The sequence below is a fragment of the Plutella xylostella genome, chromosome 28 (genome assembly GCF_932276165.1).
Source record: "Plutella xylostella chromosome 28, ilPluXylo3.1, whole genome shotgun sequence".
NCBI classification, from domain to species: domain Eukaryota; kingdom Metazoa; phylum Arthropoda; class Insecta; order Lepidoptera; family Plutellidae; genus Plutella; species Plutella xylostella.
In genome coordinates, this window is record NC_064008.1 from 2,895,253 (window position 1) to 2,917,327 (window position 22,075).

The following is a 22,075-nucleotide window of genomic DNA, read 5'->3' on the forward strand; positions in this document are numbered from 1 at the left end:
TGATATAGTACAAACCGATAACATTTTCAATAAATCAATTGTTAGTAAGGTAACCAAAACATTAAGTAGTTGGTAATAATGATTAGTAAGTGTACCACTCCGAAAGAGTATGGCATTAATTATTAATTAAGCAGTAACATTAACATCACACAAAATTTATTAGACACCTAAATTATGTTCACACTATTCATTAACAAAAACAAAGCAACTCGATTTTCCTCATAGTCTCTATAACTAATTAAAACTGCACGAACTCCAAACAATGAACTGATTACGTTAAATCACTCCACTTGAAACCCTGCAGTCTTGGAAAAGCATGAACCTTTGAACTGAACCAATGGCACAATCCGCACAATGATGATGATGGATTAGGCGATGACATAATCATTTAAACACTTAACCTGTGGAACGATAAAAAGCGCAGATCCCTCCAAAACAAATTTAAATGTGTCTGATTCCCTGGCAAAAAAGCGGTTAATAGAATCACCACCACATCACGTAATCACGTCCAACAGCAAACACCCATGCATCCAACCCCAAATCTCCCACTTCTCCTACCCTATGTATTCTGTCTCCTTCTTTCTTCAGCCTCGGGAACCGGTTGCCGATCCTCTCGATCAGCTCACTGCAAGGGTCCAGAGGCTTCGGCGGAGATGGCAGAACCAGCGCCGACTGGGGCAGGCTTCCCGCCCTCGGACGGTACTTTAGGTCTCTGTTAGGGAGGTTTGGGGAATTTAAAACAATAAAAAGAGAAAGGTAGTTTACATATGATTAAACAAAAAAAAACGGACAATGGAAGGAATATAGAGCTAACTATTGAAGTCTTGGATGGTGTTTGAGGACTATGTGAGGGAATTTCGGGAAATTAAAACAATAAAAAGTAAAAGTAACATAACAATAATGATAAAAGGATTGTAATAATTGAAAAGGCAAATGGAAGGAAGATTTTGTGAACGTGGAAAAAAGGGAAGGACATTTCGGTTGCCAGATTTACGAAGAAAGAACAATGGTTAATAGGCTAGATCTAGATACTTAGTATAATCTGGACAATACCTTTCATCGCTTAGCGACAGGCAGGACACGCAAGAATCACTGGAACTGTCATAGCTGGAGTCGTCATTGTAAGCCAAGTCAATAGCTGATCGACTCTTCCTCTTGTAAAAAGCTTTCTCTTTCTTTATATTTATAAATGCTTTGGACAAATCTTTGTGTTTAGGTTTTTGGATGACATCTACAGCTTCATCTATCACCACCGATGGAATGCTTGTAGACTTCTTAAGACTTCTCTGGTCTAAATGTAGTGAATCCAGAGATCTTTCATCAGAGTCTAGTAAACTTTCTTTGTCTTCAAAAGAGTTGGAATCTACAGATCTCCTCTCGTCGGATATATGAGAGACAAATTTGGATAGTTTTGCTCTTTCTATTTTTGCTTGCACTTGGTCTTGGATGTCTTCTACTCGATCGTGTATTTTGTCATGCAGTTTTATGAGGCGGCTTCTCAGTTTGTCCATTGTGTTTTCAGTCATTTTTATTATGTTCAATTCAACTTATTCACTTGTCATCAGTTAACTAGAGCAATTGCCGGTAGTTCTCTATTACATTATTAATGCTTTCACTGAATGATAATGAGATGTAAAGGCAACCTAAAATAACATGGCGTAGACACGGAACATGGATTGTTAAATAATAAAGAGCTAAGTTCCAGGATAATATATATGATTACTACCATAATATTGGTTTTACCCAGACTAACAACTAACAAGCAATTTCCAACAAATCGATCTAACTTCGTTTAGCTAATATATTGTCTATCGCTATCAAAATAACCAATTCTGAGTATTGTTGATGTATACAATCGTTTCTTGTTGAGTGATTTAGATAATATCCAAAGATATTTTGGGTAAAGGCAAGAAATACCTAGCACAAGATATGTTTACTTTACTCTCTGAGCATCTGGTTTTAAGAATTATCTAGGTAGCTATGATGTATCAGCCAAAGACATTGGTTTACAAAAACAATAAAAATTAACGTGCCCAGATTTTTATATACCTACTTAATTCTTATGATATGACATAGAACACGTTTTTATGCCACTTATAGACACGGATACACCTTTAGGCATTTTATAACACCTCTTATCTCCATAGCCTTAACTGTGCAAACTACCTTGACTACCACACCTAGTCCTACGTAGTTTCAATAATTAGTCACACATTCATACGATATAATACCAGTTAAGAAGGGTGGTAGATGGGTGCTTCTTAAAAAAGAGACACGGGTTCATATCCAGTAATGGCTTTCTTGCAATAAGTACCTCAGCACTCATCTACACGATATGTTTCATGAGCACTTTCGCTTTTACGGCCAAGGAAAACTTTGGGAGCACCTAAATCATCACATACAGATACGACGAAAAAACACTACACTTAGGTGCAAGGGAATCTTACACCCTTACAAAGTAGCGAATCTAATAATATGAACAGTCAAAGCAACCATTGTGTACACAATTACTATTTCCCTTTGAAGGCTGAGGCCTGCATAATACAGGCAGCATGTAATTTACTACAATTACCTACTGTTAGCCGCAGCTCCGATGAAGGGTTACTCTAGATTGACAAAAAAAAGAACGAGAGCTGTCGTGCAATCGCTGGGTAAAGTCAGCCAAATAAAAACGTATGACACCCCCGCGTAAATATTTTGATCTTATAATATGGCTCATTTATGAAACACTAGCTGTTCTCCGAGTTTAGCTTCGCCTTTAAAAGTTTTCCCGTGGGAATTCTGGGATAAAAAGTAGCCTTTGTTCTTTCCCAGAGTCCCATTTGTATAACAAATTTCATTCAAATCCGTTTAGTAGTTTTGGCGTGAAAGAGTAACAGACAGACAGACAGACACAGATACTTTCGCATTTATAATATTATTAGTCAGGATTGATGAATCAAATAATACTTTTATCTATACCTACACACAATCTCTACCGGCTAAGTATTTTCCATGTTTTAGACGGCCGACTGGTGTAGTGGTTAGTGGCCCTGACTGCTAAGGTACCGGGTTCGATTCCCGGCTGGGCAGATATTTGTTTAAAGACAGATATTTGGCCGTGTGTAAGATGTCCCCACATATTATTATTATTATATTATGTAACGTACACGATTTCTTTTGCTGACTGTACGTTTCATACGAGATAGAGTCGCGGTTAACATTCTCTGAAACTTAGGTTTTCACAAGCAAGAGTGACCCTAGGTCGAACTTAGTGCCCATATATCAAGTCTAGGTATGATATTACCACACCTTACGTTGCAATTTGGTGTGAGGTAAACTTTTATAGACAGTCATTTAGCAAGTAGGCTGTGACAAGGCGAGATAGAGGAATTAAGTGATCTTGCAATAATTTTAAGTACCTAATTATTGTTTTACTTATAAGCAACAGTGCATTCCTGCAACTATTTTACGAGTAACTACTAATGTCAATTAAATAATATATGATTTTTGCTGATAGAGCTAACTTTTGGTAACAATCAAGATCCACACTCGGGCCCTTTATTATAAAGCGAAGACTAAAGAATGTCGTAGGTCAAAAGTGTTGGTGTGCCAAACAAATCCACCTTTGTAACATTGTAACCCACCCTCTACATAAAAATTTATTCATTAAAAAAGCTATTTTTGTGAAACTTGTTTTTTGGTCTCGGGAAGGTGACTTTTAATTAGGGGCATTAAATGTCTTTCTAAATAAGTTTCTACTTAACACATTTACCTAATTATGTTCTTGAACTCTAACTAGGTTTGGCGATAATGGCGGTCGTTTCAATATTATCAGCAAGGATATGAGGTTGTTAAACCAAGGATAAAAGAAGGCGTTTAATATTGAAATAAGGCTTAGACATCGGTTATTTTAGAACCTAAAACCTAACATAGAGTTAGATACTACACATTTTTTCCTTTTACGGATGTGGTAGATACGTATTACTCTTCTTCTTTAATTCTAAGCTACGAACCATTTAAAAAAAAAACACCATAATATTATTAATTTATACCTGATGCAAAGTTAGCGTGGTTCGACTATATTACCAACATTTTAAATGAATATTAATTAGTTATTACTTCTTATATAATCGTAGCACTTGGGTTTGTTTGTTTATTTTGTATGTTGGATGAACATAATTAGGTACCTATATGATACTTACATTGACTACCAGTAACAGTAACACTTTGAAAAGTTAACTATGTATGTAGTACATAACAATAAGTACTACCTACAAGACACAATAAATTGCTCCAAAATAGCACTGGAGATGGGATCCATTAAAATGTCAAGTTATATTTAAACCCGAGACGAGACTGAAGAACTAATGGGAAATTGCTTGCAAGATGCATAATGTAAAGTTTACTCGGGCTTTGCAGGTAGCTTTATGTTAAGTAGACTTATCTTGTCTATCTATTCTATTCTATCGTGTAATGTATGATGGCTTCAAAAATGATGACTGAAGGTCACTCAGCGAGCTATGGAAAGAGCTATGCTTGGAGTCTCTCTGAAAGATCGCATCCGGAACGAAGTAATCCGACAGAGAACTAAAGTCACCGACATAGCTCACCGAGTTAGTAAGCTTAAGTGGCAGTGGGCTGGTCACATCTGTCGAAGAACCGATGACCGATGGGGTAAACGTGTTCTGGAGTGGAGGCCGCGACTAGGCAAACGTAGTGTGGGACGCCCTCCGGTTAGATGGGGTGACGACTTGCGAAAGGTGGTTATGATTGGATGCGGAAACCTAAATATCGCATCCAGTGGCGTGCTTTAGGAGAGGCCTACGTCAAGCAGTGGACTGCTATAGGCTAATGATGATACATTACATACCCGGTAATGTACAGTCAACCAAAGATATTATATGTGTCCCACCCTGCGCAAGCAGTTTTATCCTGATACTCATAGGATGAAGATAGATAATTCAAATAAAATTTTATCGATACACTCAAACAATTTGTATTTAAGTATTTTTCATGACACTTATCACCCGTTAGTTACTTACATCATAAAGTTAAAGTGTTTGGAGTGGTCAATGTAATTATTTTGCTATCTGTACATCTACTTGTAATACTTGCACTATACACTAAACTCTGTCCATTATATTATTGGTTTTTTGACATTCGAAAAATCCCATACATATTTGATGACTGCAAAGGAAAACCTACTTTACTTACCAGACATAAGGAATCGTCAAAAATACAATAACATAGTGGAAGCTCTATAGTGTAAACGCGGTATAATAAAAATTTAGTATGCAGTCTAGGTTCGATCGAATCTGTAAGGTATTGAATGCCTATTATCAATATGCTAATGAAACATTAACTGTCTAAGTAGATACCTATATTCATGCACTAAGATGATACATATGGGTACATAGGTATTAGGTAGGTATTCTATTTAAGTAATAATTACTTATTGATTGATGTTAAGTTCGATCAAAGGTTATTTAAACTATTAACTTATAGATAGATAGCTAAATGTATAAGTATTATATACCTGCTTTACTGCACATACATATATAGATTTAATATCCAATCAAACGCAGTTATGTATGGCTAAGAATATTAATGAAGTAATTCTGAAAACCTATGTGAAACGGTTAGTTTATTATTTTACTTTAAATTACCATTACATCTCACATAAACAACACAACTTTTTAACACAACACCAATTTCACAGAACACCTAAACACAGGCTACACTGTTATCAACACACTGTTATTTATTGACATTTCCACACGTTGCCGATTTAAAATAAGAACGCAAGTTAAAATAGTTTATTCTTTAAACGCGCGCGCGCGCATTTTCTTTTAAATTCCGACCGGCCAGCCGTAGTGTGCGTTCCACGTTTGAAATTAAACTGGCTGTTCGAATGAGATTGCAAAAAGCTACGTTGTTTAGCAATTCGCGTTCAAAAGCAATCATTTCATTGTTTTGTTAGAATGAATGTGTTTATGTAGGTCCAAAGGCTCCGTGCCAAATTACAAGTCTTTAGTAATATTTATGTCAAACGTCTGCTCTTGGCAATCAAACCGTTGGGTCAATGTGCCGGTAAATTAAATAATTGTAGAACTTAGAGTTAGTAGAGTTATTCAAATGAAACGGTTTACCTTGAGGGTTCACGATCATTGTCATAGAAGTGGGACTAATGTCAACGAAGTTTTACTGCTTGATCTGAATATTAGAAGCACCCACTTAAGTAGGAAGGTACCTGAATTATTAAGAGGGAAAATTCAAGTGTAATAGGTACGTATTTTTGTGACGAATAAAGCCAAAAAACTTTAACTACATAATATGTACATACAGTCATGCTCAACATCCCTGAGTGCTATAGGCTGATTTTTGACTCAGGATTTCCACGGGATACTACGTAAATAAAAATATCAGTGTGCTAGCGATACTCCTCTGCGTACCCTAGATTCATACGATTTTAACAAGATGCAGCTTAAATTGTTATGTTCAAAATCATGAAGCCAACTGATTGAGTTAGAGCCTTTTTCATTATCCACAACGGGCCCATGAAAATGGCAGATTATTCAAAATTTAAAACACGGATACCGAACCTCTATACTTACATAAATATTGTGTTTTCGTATGTTCTTTCGTGTAAAGATGTCAAGGTCCAAGTTGAGTAACATTCACACTTCGCTGACCTCACGAGTGTTATCATTATCAGCCCGATGATAAATATTATACAGGATGTTGCGAAACCTGTGCGCCAAAATGGCGGCTGCATTGTTTTTATTGGGACAACTTTATTTTGTGCCTGCATGGATACAGTTGCAAAATGTTTTCGTTTAAAAACTGTTTTAAAGTCTGACTAGCTAGTACTTATCTCCTGGGAGAGTAAAGTTGTTGCTCATACACGAACACAGGCATACATTAAATTATACTACACATACACGATGAACTGAAACTCTAGCACGCCGCACGTTAGCTAGTAGAAAATATTTTTGTTATTGCACCCATTTTATACGAGCTCCCACAGTAACCAGGCCGCCGCCGCCGGCGCCAGACAATCTCTATTGTACTCTGTATTTGTTGTAGATACAAAGGTCAATGTTCGATTTTCTCTGTGCTTCCCTACCTTTAACATGGTTCCTCCTCACTAGTGCAATAAATATATAAGTAAATGCATAAATAAACCCACCTGTTCCTTATCCTCCTGCGACTTGGGCCACAGCGTGACGTGGAGCAGCAGCTCGCCCAGGGCCGCCGCCGGCTTGGCGGGGTCGCGCAGACATAGCGCCAGGTCCTGCCCCCGGCCCAGCTCCAGGGCAGTGAGGTCTACTAGGCAGGAGCCCATGAAGTCGTCTTGGAGGCCCCAGTCGTAGTCGAACACCTGGCGGTTGAGGCGGGTTAGTTCAGAAGTCGTGTAAGTTGAAAGGCGACGGCAAACATAGTAAGATATTCCGTTCTAGATGAAAGTAGAAGCGCATGATTTTTGCAACACTGGTGCTACCACATGCCCCAACCAACCCGCACTAGGCCAGCGTGGTGAACTAGGCCTCAAACCCTTCCTTCATTGGAAGGAGACCCGTGCCCGAGCATTGGGTCGTAATGTGATGACATTACGACCCATCACGTTCCCAATGCTCGGGCACGGGTCTCCTTCCAATGAAGGAAGGGTTTGAGGCCTAGTTCACCACGCTGGCCTAGTGCGGGTTGGTGGACCCTTACACAAGCAAGCTTGTGCTGAGAGAGTTGTCGGGTAAGTGGGCAACCTGACTGTCAGATGTTTCCAAGCTGCCCGAAGGCCTCTGACTAGGCTTAACGATGGGTTAGTTTACAGACCGTGTAAGTTGAAAGACTTCGCATATCTGCAAATTGATGTAGGTATAAATATGGATAGCAATTACCAGTGCAATTTTAGTCTGAAGTTGAAGTAGCCTTTATAAAATATTCATTTATAAAGACTAAAGTTGAATGCTAGCAAATAGTTCCCTTTTATTATTGTTGTTTAAACGCGAGATACGAGAAGAGCTGGGATTTACTCTTAATTGGTAGCATATTACGTTACACTGTTTGGTCTATCTATATGGTAGCTGAGTTTAATTATTATTTGGATACGTTATTGTATGAATTTAGAATTTAACATTGGGTAGCATTTCCACCATGATTATCATAGTGTGTTGCAAAAGTAAACTCGTAGAATTACGTTTTCGGCAAAGCATACCACTTTTTCAACACCACCTTATAAATCACATAGTTACTATTACTGTACAGTGTACATTTGTGGAAAAAAGAAGTGAAGAAATTGATATTAATCACTAATTCACACAAGTACAGAAATGTAGGGTGTTTATATCGATGACTGCACCACAAAAAAATTGCCCATAAACATAAAACTGTTTCAATTTTCATTTGCAGTAGTCATCGTCACAGTAATTTTATGTACTCTGGGCAAATGTAATTGAATTTTAAAACATTTTAATGACAGGCTTGCGTGGCGATGGCGTGTCTATTCCATATCACTACCACAAGGTACACGTTTTGCAATCATATTTACTTTGATGATTTAATAATAGAAGCAATGCCGAAAAGATACCACATTACAGTAGGTACTAATGAACTCAACCGCTATTTTTACGTGTGAAAATGATGGTACTCTACCGTACTCTATCATGAGTATCGAAAAATAATTGTAAAATTTTACTTCGATTAAAATATTTGAATTTGAATTTACGTCAAAATAACGTAACGGAATACTTATTAAGAAATAACCCCCTGTATAAAAAAGGTACTTATCTACAGTCATAGACTAATACAGTATTGGATTGAAAATAACAAAGCACAAATAAATGCCTTCTCTTATGAAAATATGAGAGCGTAACTTTTGAAGCGTCGTCCGATTCAAATTTATAAACATCGTTTGAAATTTACCATAATTTTCACAAAGTTATTTTTTTTTATTACCGCTAAACGTAGCCTATCTACTAGTTATACTTTGATGTAGAATGTTATAGAACTACAAACTCCTACGTATTAGGAGTCGTCGGCTTTTATTACTTACTTTATTACCTACGTTTTAGATAATAAACGTTGAATGTTTAGTAACACTGTTTTTCGTGGTTTTTCATTTGAAGAGAAAATGTTTTTCTTTTCCAAAAATTATAAGAACTTGTGTCGGCGATGCTCTATGCTTGCAAGCAATGAAAAAGTTACAGAGACAGGTGGTTTTTCATTGGTCGCGAGTAATACACTTTTGACCCCTTTCACGTAACATTGCCACTCTGTAAAGGGTCAGGTTTCTCTGCCCTTGACTGCAACTTCTAATTTATAATATCGCTTTGAAAACACTAGTTTGACCTGAATATTGCAATAACTCTAGAAGGCGGAAGTGGTTGGAATATTATAAAGGGGTGGGATAGGTTACTACCTTTATTATGTTTGTGTTGGCAGCATAAGTAGATACAATACAAAGGTGATCTCAAAAGCATAATATTTTGGACGGATTTAAAGCGGATGCGGACGTGGTTTGTCTCGAGAGATATTCGATGTTTATGCAGGTATACCTAAGTACCTAGTTCGAAATAAAGGAACTGTTTGAATTTGAGAGTTGCTGATCAAAAGTTAGCTATTCATGAGAATATTTCTCACAATGTTCGTGGTTTAGTCTGATTGATTGGTTTATATACATACCTCTATTATGTGTGCTTTACATATTATTGCTTCAGTCGTACGTACGTACGTCGCTCTTTTCACTCTCAATTCAGCCAAGAAATAAAACAAAGAAGTATAAATATATGTGTGGGGACATCTCACACACGGCCATCCGACCCCAAGCTAGGCAGAGCATGTGTTATGGGTATCGGACAGCTGATATATCTACACAAATACATAGTCAGATTTACCCGCTTGAGCCATTGCTCTATGTTATCTGGAATACCTGAATTACCTATACGTGGGTAGGTACTAGGCAAAGAATAATAAAAGAGGAAAAACGAATATATTTAAATCGTTTAGTATAATTTGTGAGTTACATTATCCGCCATAAACATTCAATCTGCATGTCTAGGTGGGTACAATTTATTAGATTTATGTCTTACATTTTCTTTTGAAAGTAACCTAAGCTAATAGTTATTGCCTAATAAATACGCTAAAGAGAAATGAAAAAAATCCACTTTGTAAAAACATTTTGTCTAAAATATGAACAAAATATTTCCGTTTTCATTTGGTAATATTCTGATGTAAGTATATTGTTTAATGTACTTACATCAATATTGCTTTTCCGTTTAGGAGTAATTTGGTGCTATACATATAACGGAGACTTTTTCATTGCTTCGTGTTTTTTTGTGTACAAACAAAGAATATATGTTATCTTACACTTAATTCCCGACACATCAAGACAACTCACCTTAATCTGAACCGGTTGGAACGGATCTTCAATCGGCACGGTGAAACTCTCATCCCACACCGGATTCAGGTCCCGATATATAATCTTGGATTTGTGCAGCAGTCTTCCTCCACTCTTGAACTTGACGTAGGGGTCGCTGGTGCCTGACAACAAGCCTGTTGTGTGGTCCACGGTCGCGAGATTAGAAGGAAGAAGCGAAAGTAAAAAGAAAGTTCTAGGCGTTTTGTTGCGAGGGTCTCTAAGGTTTGGGTGTGGAGGGTTTTGTTGGTGAGGGATTTGAAGGTTAGTTTAAGTAAGAACATTCGTTACTGAAAAATATAGGATAGCTATTGCTATTGCTTTATTTCAAATCTGTAAAGATATATTTATATTGTGTATCAAATAGTTTCATGAAGTAAGAGTAGGTAGGTATGTAGGTAGGTAGATGTTGAAGAAGAATTAGTAAGTATTTGGTATAAATCTAAAGGTTTCTATCTAAGAAAGCCAAGCGAGCTTATCGTTTAAAATCACTATGAAAGAAAATTACTTTGCAAAATAACAATATTATAAAAACAAATAGGTAATATAATTGTGTTCTATGAGTGTGTATGTGTGCGTGTCTTGAGGAAATGTTGAAACGAGGCTCAACTGAGTTTTAAGTTTAAGCCACTTTTATGAAGAAACGTAAATTGTGCCTCAAATACCTACAATGATGATAAAAATGAGTAGGTTTTGACTTAAAAAGCTCTTCAGTTAAACATTCTGTACTCAAGCTTTGAACTGTAAGCTTTGAGAGCAAGTGAAAAGCTCTCTCTGTTTACAGAATGAAATAAGACAAGGAATTTTTAAAATTATTATTAAGTGATATGTTTCTTTTTCTGGCGTGCAAAGTGGCTGTTGATCATAATGGTCTTTGCCTCTGTGTAAAGCTGTTAAGTCATTATTCTGAAGTGACTCAGTGAGTGTGCATGTGCAAGGAACTTGTACCAAACATGCGTCTATCTTGTTTTCCAATTTGTTTTCCGATTAAATTAAACAGTTACTTTGACAGCCGATCCGCCAATCACAACACTGCAACTGTTAGGTACTGTTTTAAATTATAGTTCGAATCAGTTGCTGCACTGCTAGAATACTAACAGTAGAATTTTATAGAACATAAGGGATTACTCCCCAGTTCCCCTGTTCTTCCTTATGACTGAGCCGAACTGTCAATTTCCTTCAATACCGCTCTGTGATTGGCGGAAAGTGATAGATACAGGAGAGACACTATAGAAAACTAACGAACCAACGAGGGCTGTCATGCAATCGATACGCTTAATACTTATTATTTATTTATTAGGTTCATATATTAATTGTAGTTTTACAATGTGAACACAAAACTGTTTATATACAGTTTGTCTGCGGGATCGGAGTACCTTTATACAAAAAAAATTAAGGTATTTTTGTTCATAATTGCTAGTATTAACTTAAGTATATCAAGGTAGGTTATTAAGTATAAAATATTAGGTATTTTAATTTAGTTTTAAATTTAGATAATATAGGCTCTTGTCGTATATCCTGAGGTAAACTTATACATACTACGAGTAATACAATGAGATGGAGAAGTTAGCGCAGCCCTTGACATGTCGTATGACATCTATCGTTCGTTAGTTTTGCGATTTGCAACATGCAATGTTCGGTAAAAGTTCCTTATCTGCTGTGTGTGATACAAAAAATAAAAACTCACCATTCTTGTCCATGGCCACCAAGTTTATTCCTCTTTTCAAATGGACACGGAGTTGGAAGAACGAGTATAACCTCAGCTGGTGCTCCCTTTGTCTCTGGCCTTCATCAGGTTCCTGAAACGTTCAGAAATATTAAATAATAATATGTGAGGGCATATTTCACACACAACCATCCGACCCCAAACTAGGCAGAGCCAGTAATATGGGTTTAAGACAGATGCGTTATATTCTAAACCTCAGACCAACTACAAATTCTAAACAGATAGATATATGTATTAAGAAGAACTCAAATAATTATCGGATTTTAAACAAAAAACCGCCCCGGCCAGGGATCGAACCCGGGATCTTCGGCACAGCAGTCAGGGTCACTAACCACTACACCATTCGGTCGTCAACTATTTGCAGACAATCGATAGATGGCTATCGTTTTGGCTGGTAGCAGTAGTTTGCTGCTTTTGTTGAGGTGAAGGACGGGGTAAGATAAGTTATAGACAATAGACATATTGAGAGCTTATGCCATCGTAACTCTCAAAGGGTTAAAACGGAGATACGACTCGCGTCATCTGATTGGGTCCAATTTGATTGAGTACAAAATATGTAAGTACAGCAAAAACGTCTGCCCTTTCGGGGATTCCATCGGTGGAATAATATGTACTTAAGTACCTAGTTTCTTTGAAAATAGTTTAAACTTGTAGGAGGAGCTGTTTAATGAAGATATAATAAAGGTACTATTCCATATTCCTAAGGTACTCTAGTTAGGATCCGACTATATAGTCTATAGCAGATCGTAGGTGCACCTAAGTCCTCTAAGTTGAATTAAATATACCAGTTGAAACCCAAAGGTCGATAGGTTCATCAAGCATTTATTTTATCTCGCCACAACGGCCGTCAACGCTGGTACAGTGAAAGACAGACTAACTACGATGCTTGTCGATCAAATATAAACACTACTCTATCGGAATAAGCACCTCACTGCTTCGCCTAGCGTGTCCTCTACAGTACATAAACCGCAGTGAATCAGGCAATATTATTGTTTGCTCTCGTATTGATATTTCCGCCCGAGTGACCAATACCAATGCTTGCATTGCTTGTTGACTTACAAAGCGCCTGATTTTGTGATTCCGGTCAGTTGTGTTACATTCGTGTGACGGTTTGCAACACATTCATGCATAGATCATGGCTAGGTATGTCAAGTGTAAGACTAATGCCTAGTTTCATAGTCTGTTAAATCACTCCCCTGCATAGAACAACGCGGACTCACTCAATGCTCCCCTGTTACATTGTAATGTCATCAATCATTCGTCATGTCATGGATCATAAGCCTTCTTCAAGATTGGTGTGAAGCTGCGTATCAACTACTTAACAAAGGTAAAATTTGAACCGTAAGTTTGGATAATCGGTCTTATGATTTTTATCCTTGTCACATCACGTCCCCCCTGCTGGAGCACGGGTCTCCTTCCAATGAAGACAGGGCTATAGGCCTAGTCACACATCACATTGGTGGTAGTACGGTAGCCGGTGCAACTTTCTACCTTAATGTTACCTCGAGTGTCCCTATCCATATTTCATTAAAAACAGCTTAGCCGTTCAAAAGACATGCGATTTCAGTGTAGAATATCGAGGGTTTTCAACGTTGGTAATGTAGAGTTATTAGACAATTAATTTTAATAATAACTCAAACAAAATATACGCTGGATGAATAAACCAAACCTTACCGCGATGTAGAATGTTGACGACACCGCCATCTAGTGACGCCCAGTAAACAACTCACCAGCAGCAGGTCGGCGGCGGAGCGCGGGTGGTGCGCGGGGGTGCCCGACGTGGACGGCGCCGGGTCCGTCGACACTTGACTAGGTAACGTTACATCGAGTGTTCTTAGCCATTATTTTATCAAAATCGGCTTAGGCGTTCAAAAGATATGCGACTTTTAGTGTTGAATAACGGGTTATTAACGGGGGTGTTTTAACGTTGCATTGGTTAGGTTAGTTTATTAGATAATTACCTGATGTTAATGACAACTCAACTAATATACTGGATGCATAAACCAAACCATACCGCGATGTAGAATGTTGACGACACCGCCATCTAGTGAAGCCCAGTAAACAACTCACCAGCAGCAGGTCGGCGGCGGAGCGCGGGTGGTGCGCGGGGGTGCCCGACGTGGACGGCGCCGGGTCCGTCGACACTTGACGAGTCATCGACAGCTCTGCGGACAATCGTCAACAGATTTATGAGTATACTAGCTGTTCCCGCGAGCTTCCTGAAAATGTTTTCTGTGGGAATACCGCGATAAAAAGTAGCCTGTGTTAATCCAGGGTGTAAGCTAGCTCCATAACAAATTTCATTGAAAAAAAAAAAGTTCAGTTGTTTTGACGTGAAAAAGTAACAACACAATCACAAACTTTGGCGTTCACCTAAGTAATATTAGGTTGGATTTTGATTATGGGAGGAGATAGATTTACTCGAATGAATACAGACACATTGTAACATAATAGGCAAAACCCAAATCATTACTAAGTATCATTTTAACATACTTATAGCACTCACTTTAATCCTTTTCTCTAACATTCCCTTACTCACATTCATCAGAGAATAGGGAGTCGCGTTCGGCGCTAGTGTTCGCAACACGTATTTATTTCTATTGCTACCGGTCTTTAAGAAATACGGTGTTTAAACTAAGTTTACAACAGTGATACCTATACTAAAAGTTGTCGGGAACTTTAAACTTTACGGTTCAACTATTTGTTTCCATATATAAAGCCTTTTGGACCAGTAATTTAGTGAAATCATTGTGGAATTAGTGTTTACTTGAACCTGTGAGTCATCGCTAGTCAGCGGTAACTTGTCAACAACATCGCTGTGCTACTCTGACACATATAAAGGCAGTATTTGCATCCCGCTTGGACATTTAACGCTTATTCAATCGCCTACCAGCTGTTTCTAAGTGCTTTGAACTGAATTAACTTAGCCTAATATTTCTATCGCACATTACATAATGAAGTGCTCTGGGTGCAAACTTCAAATTAATGTCTCCGAGCTTCTCCGCTGCGTTGTTTGTAAAATAACATTCCATCACCAGTGTTTGAATATGACAACGGCGTTTTATAAACAACATAATCTCGAGTTGAAAAACAAGTGGCAGTGCGAATCCTGTGAGAACATCACCTCCCGGCGGCGGCGGGACGGGCGCGATGACACCCCGGTGCGACGCCAGTTCCAGCCGCCCGCCGCGGATATGTCCTGCGAAGATATGGAGCAGTCTATCACAGAAACTGTTGTGACGGAGTGTCAGCCCGCCGACCTAAGTCTCGTGAAGATGAGTCATATCATTGATAAGCACCTGGAATCTAAACTCGAGCAAATCCAACACAACATATCCAAGGAAGTAGTAGACAAGCTCATGTCAATGTTTACCGCCCTCCAGGTGGATTTCACTAAAACAACCGACTTCCTCAGCGCCCAGTTGACTGATCTCCAGAAGGAAGTCTCGGAGATAAAGCAGAGAACGAGTGCAATTGAAGCAGAAAATGCGCAACTACGACTGCAAATAAATAAGCCTTCAGTGGCCGATTCCGATGATCTGCGCGAGATAATTACTAATCTGAAAACAGATCTAAATGATCGCGATCAAGCTCAATTAATTAATGACATTGAACTGGTCGGCATCCCCGAGTTTGAAGGTGAGTCGTGCGGACACATCGCCCTGGCCGTGGCCACCAAGCTGGGTGTCTCACTGGAGGAGCGCGACCTGGTGACCGCAACCCGCGTGGGAGGCCGCCGCGCGAGCCGCGCTGGCGAGGAGGACAGCAGCCCCCGCCCACGCCCGCGCCCTATCGTCGTGAGGCTGGCTCGACGATCTCTGCGGGACAACCTGATCAAGAGTGCCCGTGTCCGTCGCGGCGCCTCCACAGCTGATCTTGGCTTACCGCTTCACGAACCTAAGCCATTATACATAAACGAGAGACTTACTAAGCTGAATCGCACTCTGTTCGCGAAGGCCCGTGAGCACGCCCGGCAGCAGCGCTGGCGTTTCGTATGGACTGCTGAGGGACGGGTCAAGGTCAGACGAGATGAGACATCTACGGTTCATTATATTCGTGCTGAGAGCGACATACTGCGTGTTTTTGGTTCTGCAAGCATTAGCTCTTAGTGTTAACTTTTTTATAACAAATGTGTGTACTCCGTATGGTTTAATATTGTTATGTTTTCCACTCATTAAAACTCATGATTTGTTTTGCTTTAGATATACACACAGAAACGTGTTAAAAGGTAAAATACTCCTTCGTTCTATCTACCTCTCAGATCTGGATTGTTATGTGTTGGTTATGATTTATGGTATCTGCATTTTAAAATATACATTAAAGAAAATTCATTTACTCATGTGTTTACTGATCCTTGACGGGCAAATCGCTATACGAACTAGACGTATTAAAATAATTATGTTACAAAAATTAAATACCTACCTTTCTAACTTATACTGTAAAATAATAATTTATCTGTACATGTCTAGGTCTCAAATTACAATGGGGTACAAGTTAAGTCTATCAAATTTACTAATGAGGTACTACCTACTTATACAATTGGCAAATGTTCAGACTTTTAATGGGTTTTTCTTATCTGACTCCCACCAATGATAATGTCACAAGATAAATATTTAAAATTAAGTTTGTTTAACGCCGGTTCGCTTTCCACTTCCCATGATGATTTTATTGCAGCAATGTTAAGTATAACTCCTGATATAATTGCGATCAACGAGACATGGATTAGAAAGGATGAAAAAGAAAAGGCGCCTTCCGTTCCCGGGTACCGCCTGCGATATACGCCGCGTCCTGAGAGTGTACGCAATGGCCGTGGAGGGGGAGTGGGCTTTTACATTAAGCGTGGATTACATGTACGCTATCTGCAGGGCCCATCGTGTACTACAGTTGATCAAATGTGGCTACGTTCGTCAGTAAACGGTAATGTTTTTCTTATAGGTACAGCCTATCGCCCCCATTGGGTTCACGTTGACACGTTTTTTGACGCTCTTACTGAAAGCATACTATTTTTCTCTGATTACGAACATTTAATCCTTATGGGAGATTTCAATATTAACTTCTTAGATCATAATGAAAGTAAAACGAAACAACTGCATGATTTTCTCACCTCTACTAATTTAATACAGCATGTAAATGAACCCACTCATTTCACTCAGACCAGTGAAACGCTTATTGATTTGTTTTGTACTAATACTTCTGTAAGAGAAGTCAAGGTTACCCATATACCCGATTTAAACCGTCATGCTATTGTAACAGTCACTGTTAACGTTAAAAAAACAAAATTTATTCCCAGAACAATATCATTGCGACCAATAAAGGACATTGACTTGTCAAAATTTAATAAAGACCTAGATACAATAAGATGGGACTTGGTAATTTCGGTCAGCTGTGTAAATGACATGGTTAATCTGTTTCACGAACTTTTAAGTCAGTTGTTTGATTTCCACGCGCCCATAAAATCACTCACAATTCGTGACAAGCCAATGCCCTGGCTCACAAGTAATATTCGAAAGATGATGGAATGTCGTAATGCCGCTTTAGCCCGCTACCGTAAAAATAAATCAGAAACCAACAAAATTGAATATAAACAACTAAAATTGCTGGTTGCTAGGTCCTTATTGACAGAAAAAAGAGCATATTTCAATGATTATATTAATAAAAACATAAAAAATTCAAAATTACTATGGTCTAATCTAAAGAAAACTGTTTTTGAAAATCAAAATACAAAAGAGGAACTACCTAATCATATGAACAAACCCAATGAAATAAACAAACAATTTATAAATGTACCTGGTCCAAAATTTACAGACAGTGCACTTATTACATATTACAAGTCAAATAAATTTCATGATAATCGATTTAAACTTAGTGAGGTTTCTGAGGATGTGGTAGCGAAAGCCATTCTGGGAATGAAATCTAACGCTAAGGGCATGGATGAAATTAGTTTAGACATGATTATGTTAACACTACCTCAAACGCTAACAGTTATAACCAAAATCATAAATAAATCAATACAAACAAAAGTATTTCCTGAAGACTGGAAAACCGCTAAAGTTAAGCCTATTCCAAAAAATTCAAATCCTCAGTCTTTTAAGGAACTTAGGCCGATATCTTTGTTACCTATACTATCAAAGCTTCTAGAAAAAGTAGTATATGATCAACTTATGAAATTTTTAGAAGATAACGACGTTCTTCCTTCTCTTCAGTCGGGTTTCCGTAAAAACCGTGGCACTTCCACAGCACTAATAGATGTTGTCGATAATATACTTGCAGCTCAAGAGGAAGGCAAAGCGACAGCCCTCGTTCTGTTAGACTTTTCACGCGCATTCGATGCTATCAACCTCCCATTACTACTTTCCAAACTTGAATACTACGGAATTGACACAGAATCTATAAATTGGTTCTCCAGCTACCTTGAAAATCGCGCTCAACATGTTGTAATTGATAACACAGATGGTTCTTTTACTATGTCAGAAAGAGAAGCACTAAATCGCGGTGTACCTCAGGGTTCTATTTTAGGGCCCTTACTGTTTATAATCTACTCTGCCGACTTAACTCATACTATAGCCGATTGCAAATATCACATTTACGCAGATGATACTCAGGTTTATATATCATTTGACCCTAAAGATACAAACTCTGCCATTCAAAAACTAAACAAAGATTTGGATAATATTAACGTTTGGGCAAATAAAAATACACTTGTCTTAAATCCTGCTAAGTCAAAATTTATAATCTTAGGATCGCGAAAACAAATCTCCGCCGTTGAATCTTACGACTTTATTGTAGAAATACAACAGCAACCGCTTGAACGCGTCTGGGAAGCACGCAATCTCGGTGTGATTATGGATGCTGGTTTAAAATTTGAACATCATGTTAGCGAACTGGCTAAGGTTTCTTTATACAAACTAAAGCTTTTATACAGGATACGAGATTGCTTAAGTAAAGAATTGCGCGTAAAACTGTGTGAGTCTCTGGTCTTATCGAAATTAAATTATTGTGATACACTATTCGGACCATGTTTGCTTGAGAGTTCCAGACGCATATTACAACGAGTACAGAATGCCTGTGCTAGATTCTGTTTCAGCATTCCACCAAGAAAACATATTACTCCGTTCCTAAACGCTGCCAGTATGCTTAGGATGGAGGCTCGCAGACAGCTTCATTTTGCCGTTCTTTTATTCGGAGTAATTAAACAAGAAACCCCTAAATACCTTTTTGACAAACTGGGGCGCTCTCGTGAGCCACCCCTTCACTTTACCCGAGGATCCCTTTATATGATAAAAGTACCCAAGCATAAAACTCAGGCATTCCGCGGAAGTTTTCGATATTTATCATCTAAATGCTGGAATAATTTACCTCCACCAATTAGACAAGCTAAAACCAAAAGTTCTTTTAAATATCTTCTTAAAAAATACCTTCTATCCCTTCAAAAACTTTGTAATACGTCACATTCCGCAACATATGCCAAGTCATATTTATTATTTTGAATTTGCTTGTACCCCGTCTAAAACTGTCGTTTAATAATTTGTAAACTGTATGTCTATTTATTTTTATATTGTTGTTATGCATTACTATTCTTTTGGTATGTTACTTAACTGTGTGTGTTTACCTAGTTGTGTTAAGCCATCCTGTTTATTCTAAAATATAAATTAAGTATTATAATATTTTTTTATACACTGCATCGAGCACGACTCGCGGCCACCTGATGAAAATCAGCGTCACAGGCTTCTGTGACATTATGTTGAGACGGTGACCATTTTGTTTGAGACACTTTGTAACCTAGTGTATTTTTTTTTTTATTTGTTTTATTTATATGTTTTGTGTCTTGGACGAAATAAATGCCTTTTTCTTTCTTTCTTTCTTTCTTTCAGAATACCTAGCTGCAATTGAGATTTAACATTGATCAATTGAAATCAACGAACAAGAGATAGTATAGATCGTAGCCTGAAAACACCTGCGTCTCGTGCGGGGTTACTCTTGCTTGTCGAAACATCTGTTGTGCCATCGGTACGTTTAATGCAACGGGGTGAAGTCGTGGTTAGATCATCATCTTTTCTCGTATTCAAAGACGAAGGGACCTCCTAGACCAAGGGTGAGATGGCTACCATTTTTTGAAAGATTGACTGAAAAGGCGAGTTGAAGACTTGAAGACGTAAGTAGATAACTATATGGAACTGGTTAAAGCTTTACGTATCATAAGGTATCTACTCGCTAGCTAACTAGCTTATCAGCTAGCACAGAATTCACCAGCCAATACCCTTACCTCAGAGTCAAAACAGCCTCACACTTACCGTCTTTCTGTCCGAAAAAGCGCATCCTCCGCCACTTCTTGACAGCTGTCTTAAGTCTCCTCATGAGTACACAGTTCATGAGTACATCCACGACCCTGCCGCGCCATCTTGAGCACATCAGGTGATTGTCTATGGTACGCGGGAGGTTCCATCACTGCGCTATTCGGTGGGATGAATTTGTGGACTTTGCGGTGGCATACGAATGCGATCGAGAAAAAGTTCCAGTGACATATGGAACATCAATGACAGATGGAACTTTTTCATTGCACGTGAGTGTAGTTCTAATACAACAGCTGTGATAAGCCAATAAAGCTTTTCAATGAGCTTACATACTTGAATGAAGAACTTATGTATCTTGTACTTATCTACCTCTACTGTCTAACTAAAACAAAATCGGCCTACCAATAATTACGCGACACTTTTGACTTTAGTTAAAATTATGTCACTGTGGGGTGAAACCACAATGCAAAACATAATCACAAAAAGATATACTTAAGTATATACTTATAAAAAAAACTATATTATGACTTTCAGGTTTTCTAGTTCTGTTTTATTTGTTAGTGGCTAGGATCAACCTATTGATCCAACAAATCCACATTCATTTCCACCCTATCGTGATTATCTCGTCTACTTTATCTAAAGCGTGACTGCCTATCTCATTATCATCGAAATTACTCGATTAACTAGACATAATACATACCTACATAGGCTAACGACAAAACCTTTTAGCCCCACTTGCGCAGACCTGGGTTAGCGAATTAACTCGGAGATATTTGACATAAGGAGGGTTAGATTATTAATTTGTCTTGCATCGCTTAAATATGAGCGCTAACCTTGGGATAAACTCTTATATATTTAACCCCCCAATATTGGAGGGTTAAGACGCAAACCCGGCTTACGTCAAAAGAAAAGGTTTTTATCAATATTCTTGTATTCGTTGGAAATGTTTGATTATGATGATTAACTCATCATTCTTATATTTTTCCACTATCTAGCAAAGTAGCAAATGGTCCCACTTGTGAAATTAAGATCACGATGGTGTGGTTACATACCTACATATTTATACTCACGACTATGACTGTAATGTAGTTACTCAGAGGTGACTCACCCACTTTTCGCTGTACATTTCTGTACTCACGTTATAGGTCGCGAGCCGTATCGCCGTTTTTGAAAGAGTACAATGCACTTTAGGGTACACATCTAGATCAGATGTTTTTTTCACCGTAAGAGCTATGGTATACATTTTTGGAGATATTGCGTAGAGTAGGTAGAAAATAATAATCAGAGTGGACAGAATAATAATAATTTATTTACAGAAAATAAGCCAACTTATACGCGCGGTGCTAACTTAAATACTCGTGGCGTTGGGAATGCACGGGGACTCGTTCCTTTTCTGCGCTGTCGGAGGCTCTCCTCTCCGAGCTGCCGCGGTGACGGTGGTGGTCGCTGCTGCTGCTTGCTTGAGCTTGCTGAACAGTTATTTTCGGAACTCCCTCTTTGTTTCCAGAAACAGCTCTTTTCAGGGCTATCTTTGCTGTTATCTAAAGCACAACTTGCAACCGCGATGTGTTCAATAAAATCAATACTTGCTGTTGTTATTGGTTGAGTATTGCTTGCTGGTACGGTTAGATTGAAGAGAGCTGCTTATGATAAGGTTCTTGA

The 22,075-nt window shown here is 38.3% G+C and overlaps 1 protein-coding gene across 17 annotated transcripts in view; it reads right to left on the minus strand.

Annotated features, from left to right (window-relative positions):
* The window catches only part of LOC105394483 (multiple C2 and transmembrane domain-containing protein), a 129,292-nt gene that overhangs the window by 21,796 nt on the left and 85,421 nt on the right, over window positions 1-22,075 (minus strand). For 3 of the 17 annotated variants that reach the window (XM_048631396.1, XM_048631398.1, XM_048631411.1), the window contains 4 exons: window positions 14,193-14,287; window positions 12,084-12,195; window positions 10,379-10,533; window positions 7,172-7,363 (listed from right to left, as the gene is read on the minus strand). In XM_048631396.1, the coding sequence (XP_048487353.1) occupies window positions 7,172-7,363; window positions 10,379-10,533; window positions 12,084-12,195; window positions 14,193-14,287 (554 nt within the window). Of the gene's footprint in view, window positions 1-558; window positions 713-1,053; window positions 1,644-5,648; window positions 5,986-7,171; window positions 7,364-10,378; window positions 10,534-12,083; window positions 12,196-13,852; window positions 13,930-14,192; window positions 14,288-20,413; window positions 20,573-22,075 lie in introns of those variants that run through there. The other 14 variants (XM_048631399.1, XM_048631400.1, XM_048631397.1 and 11 more) reach the window with 13 other exon arrangements.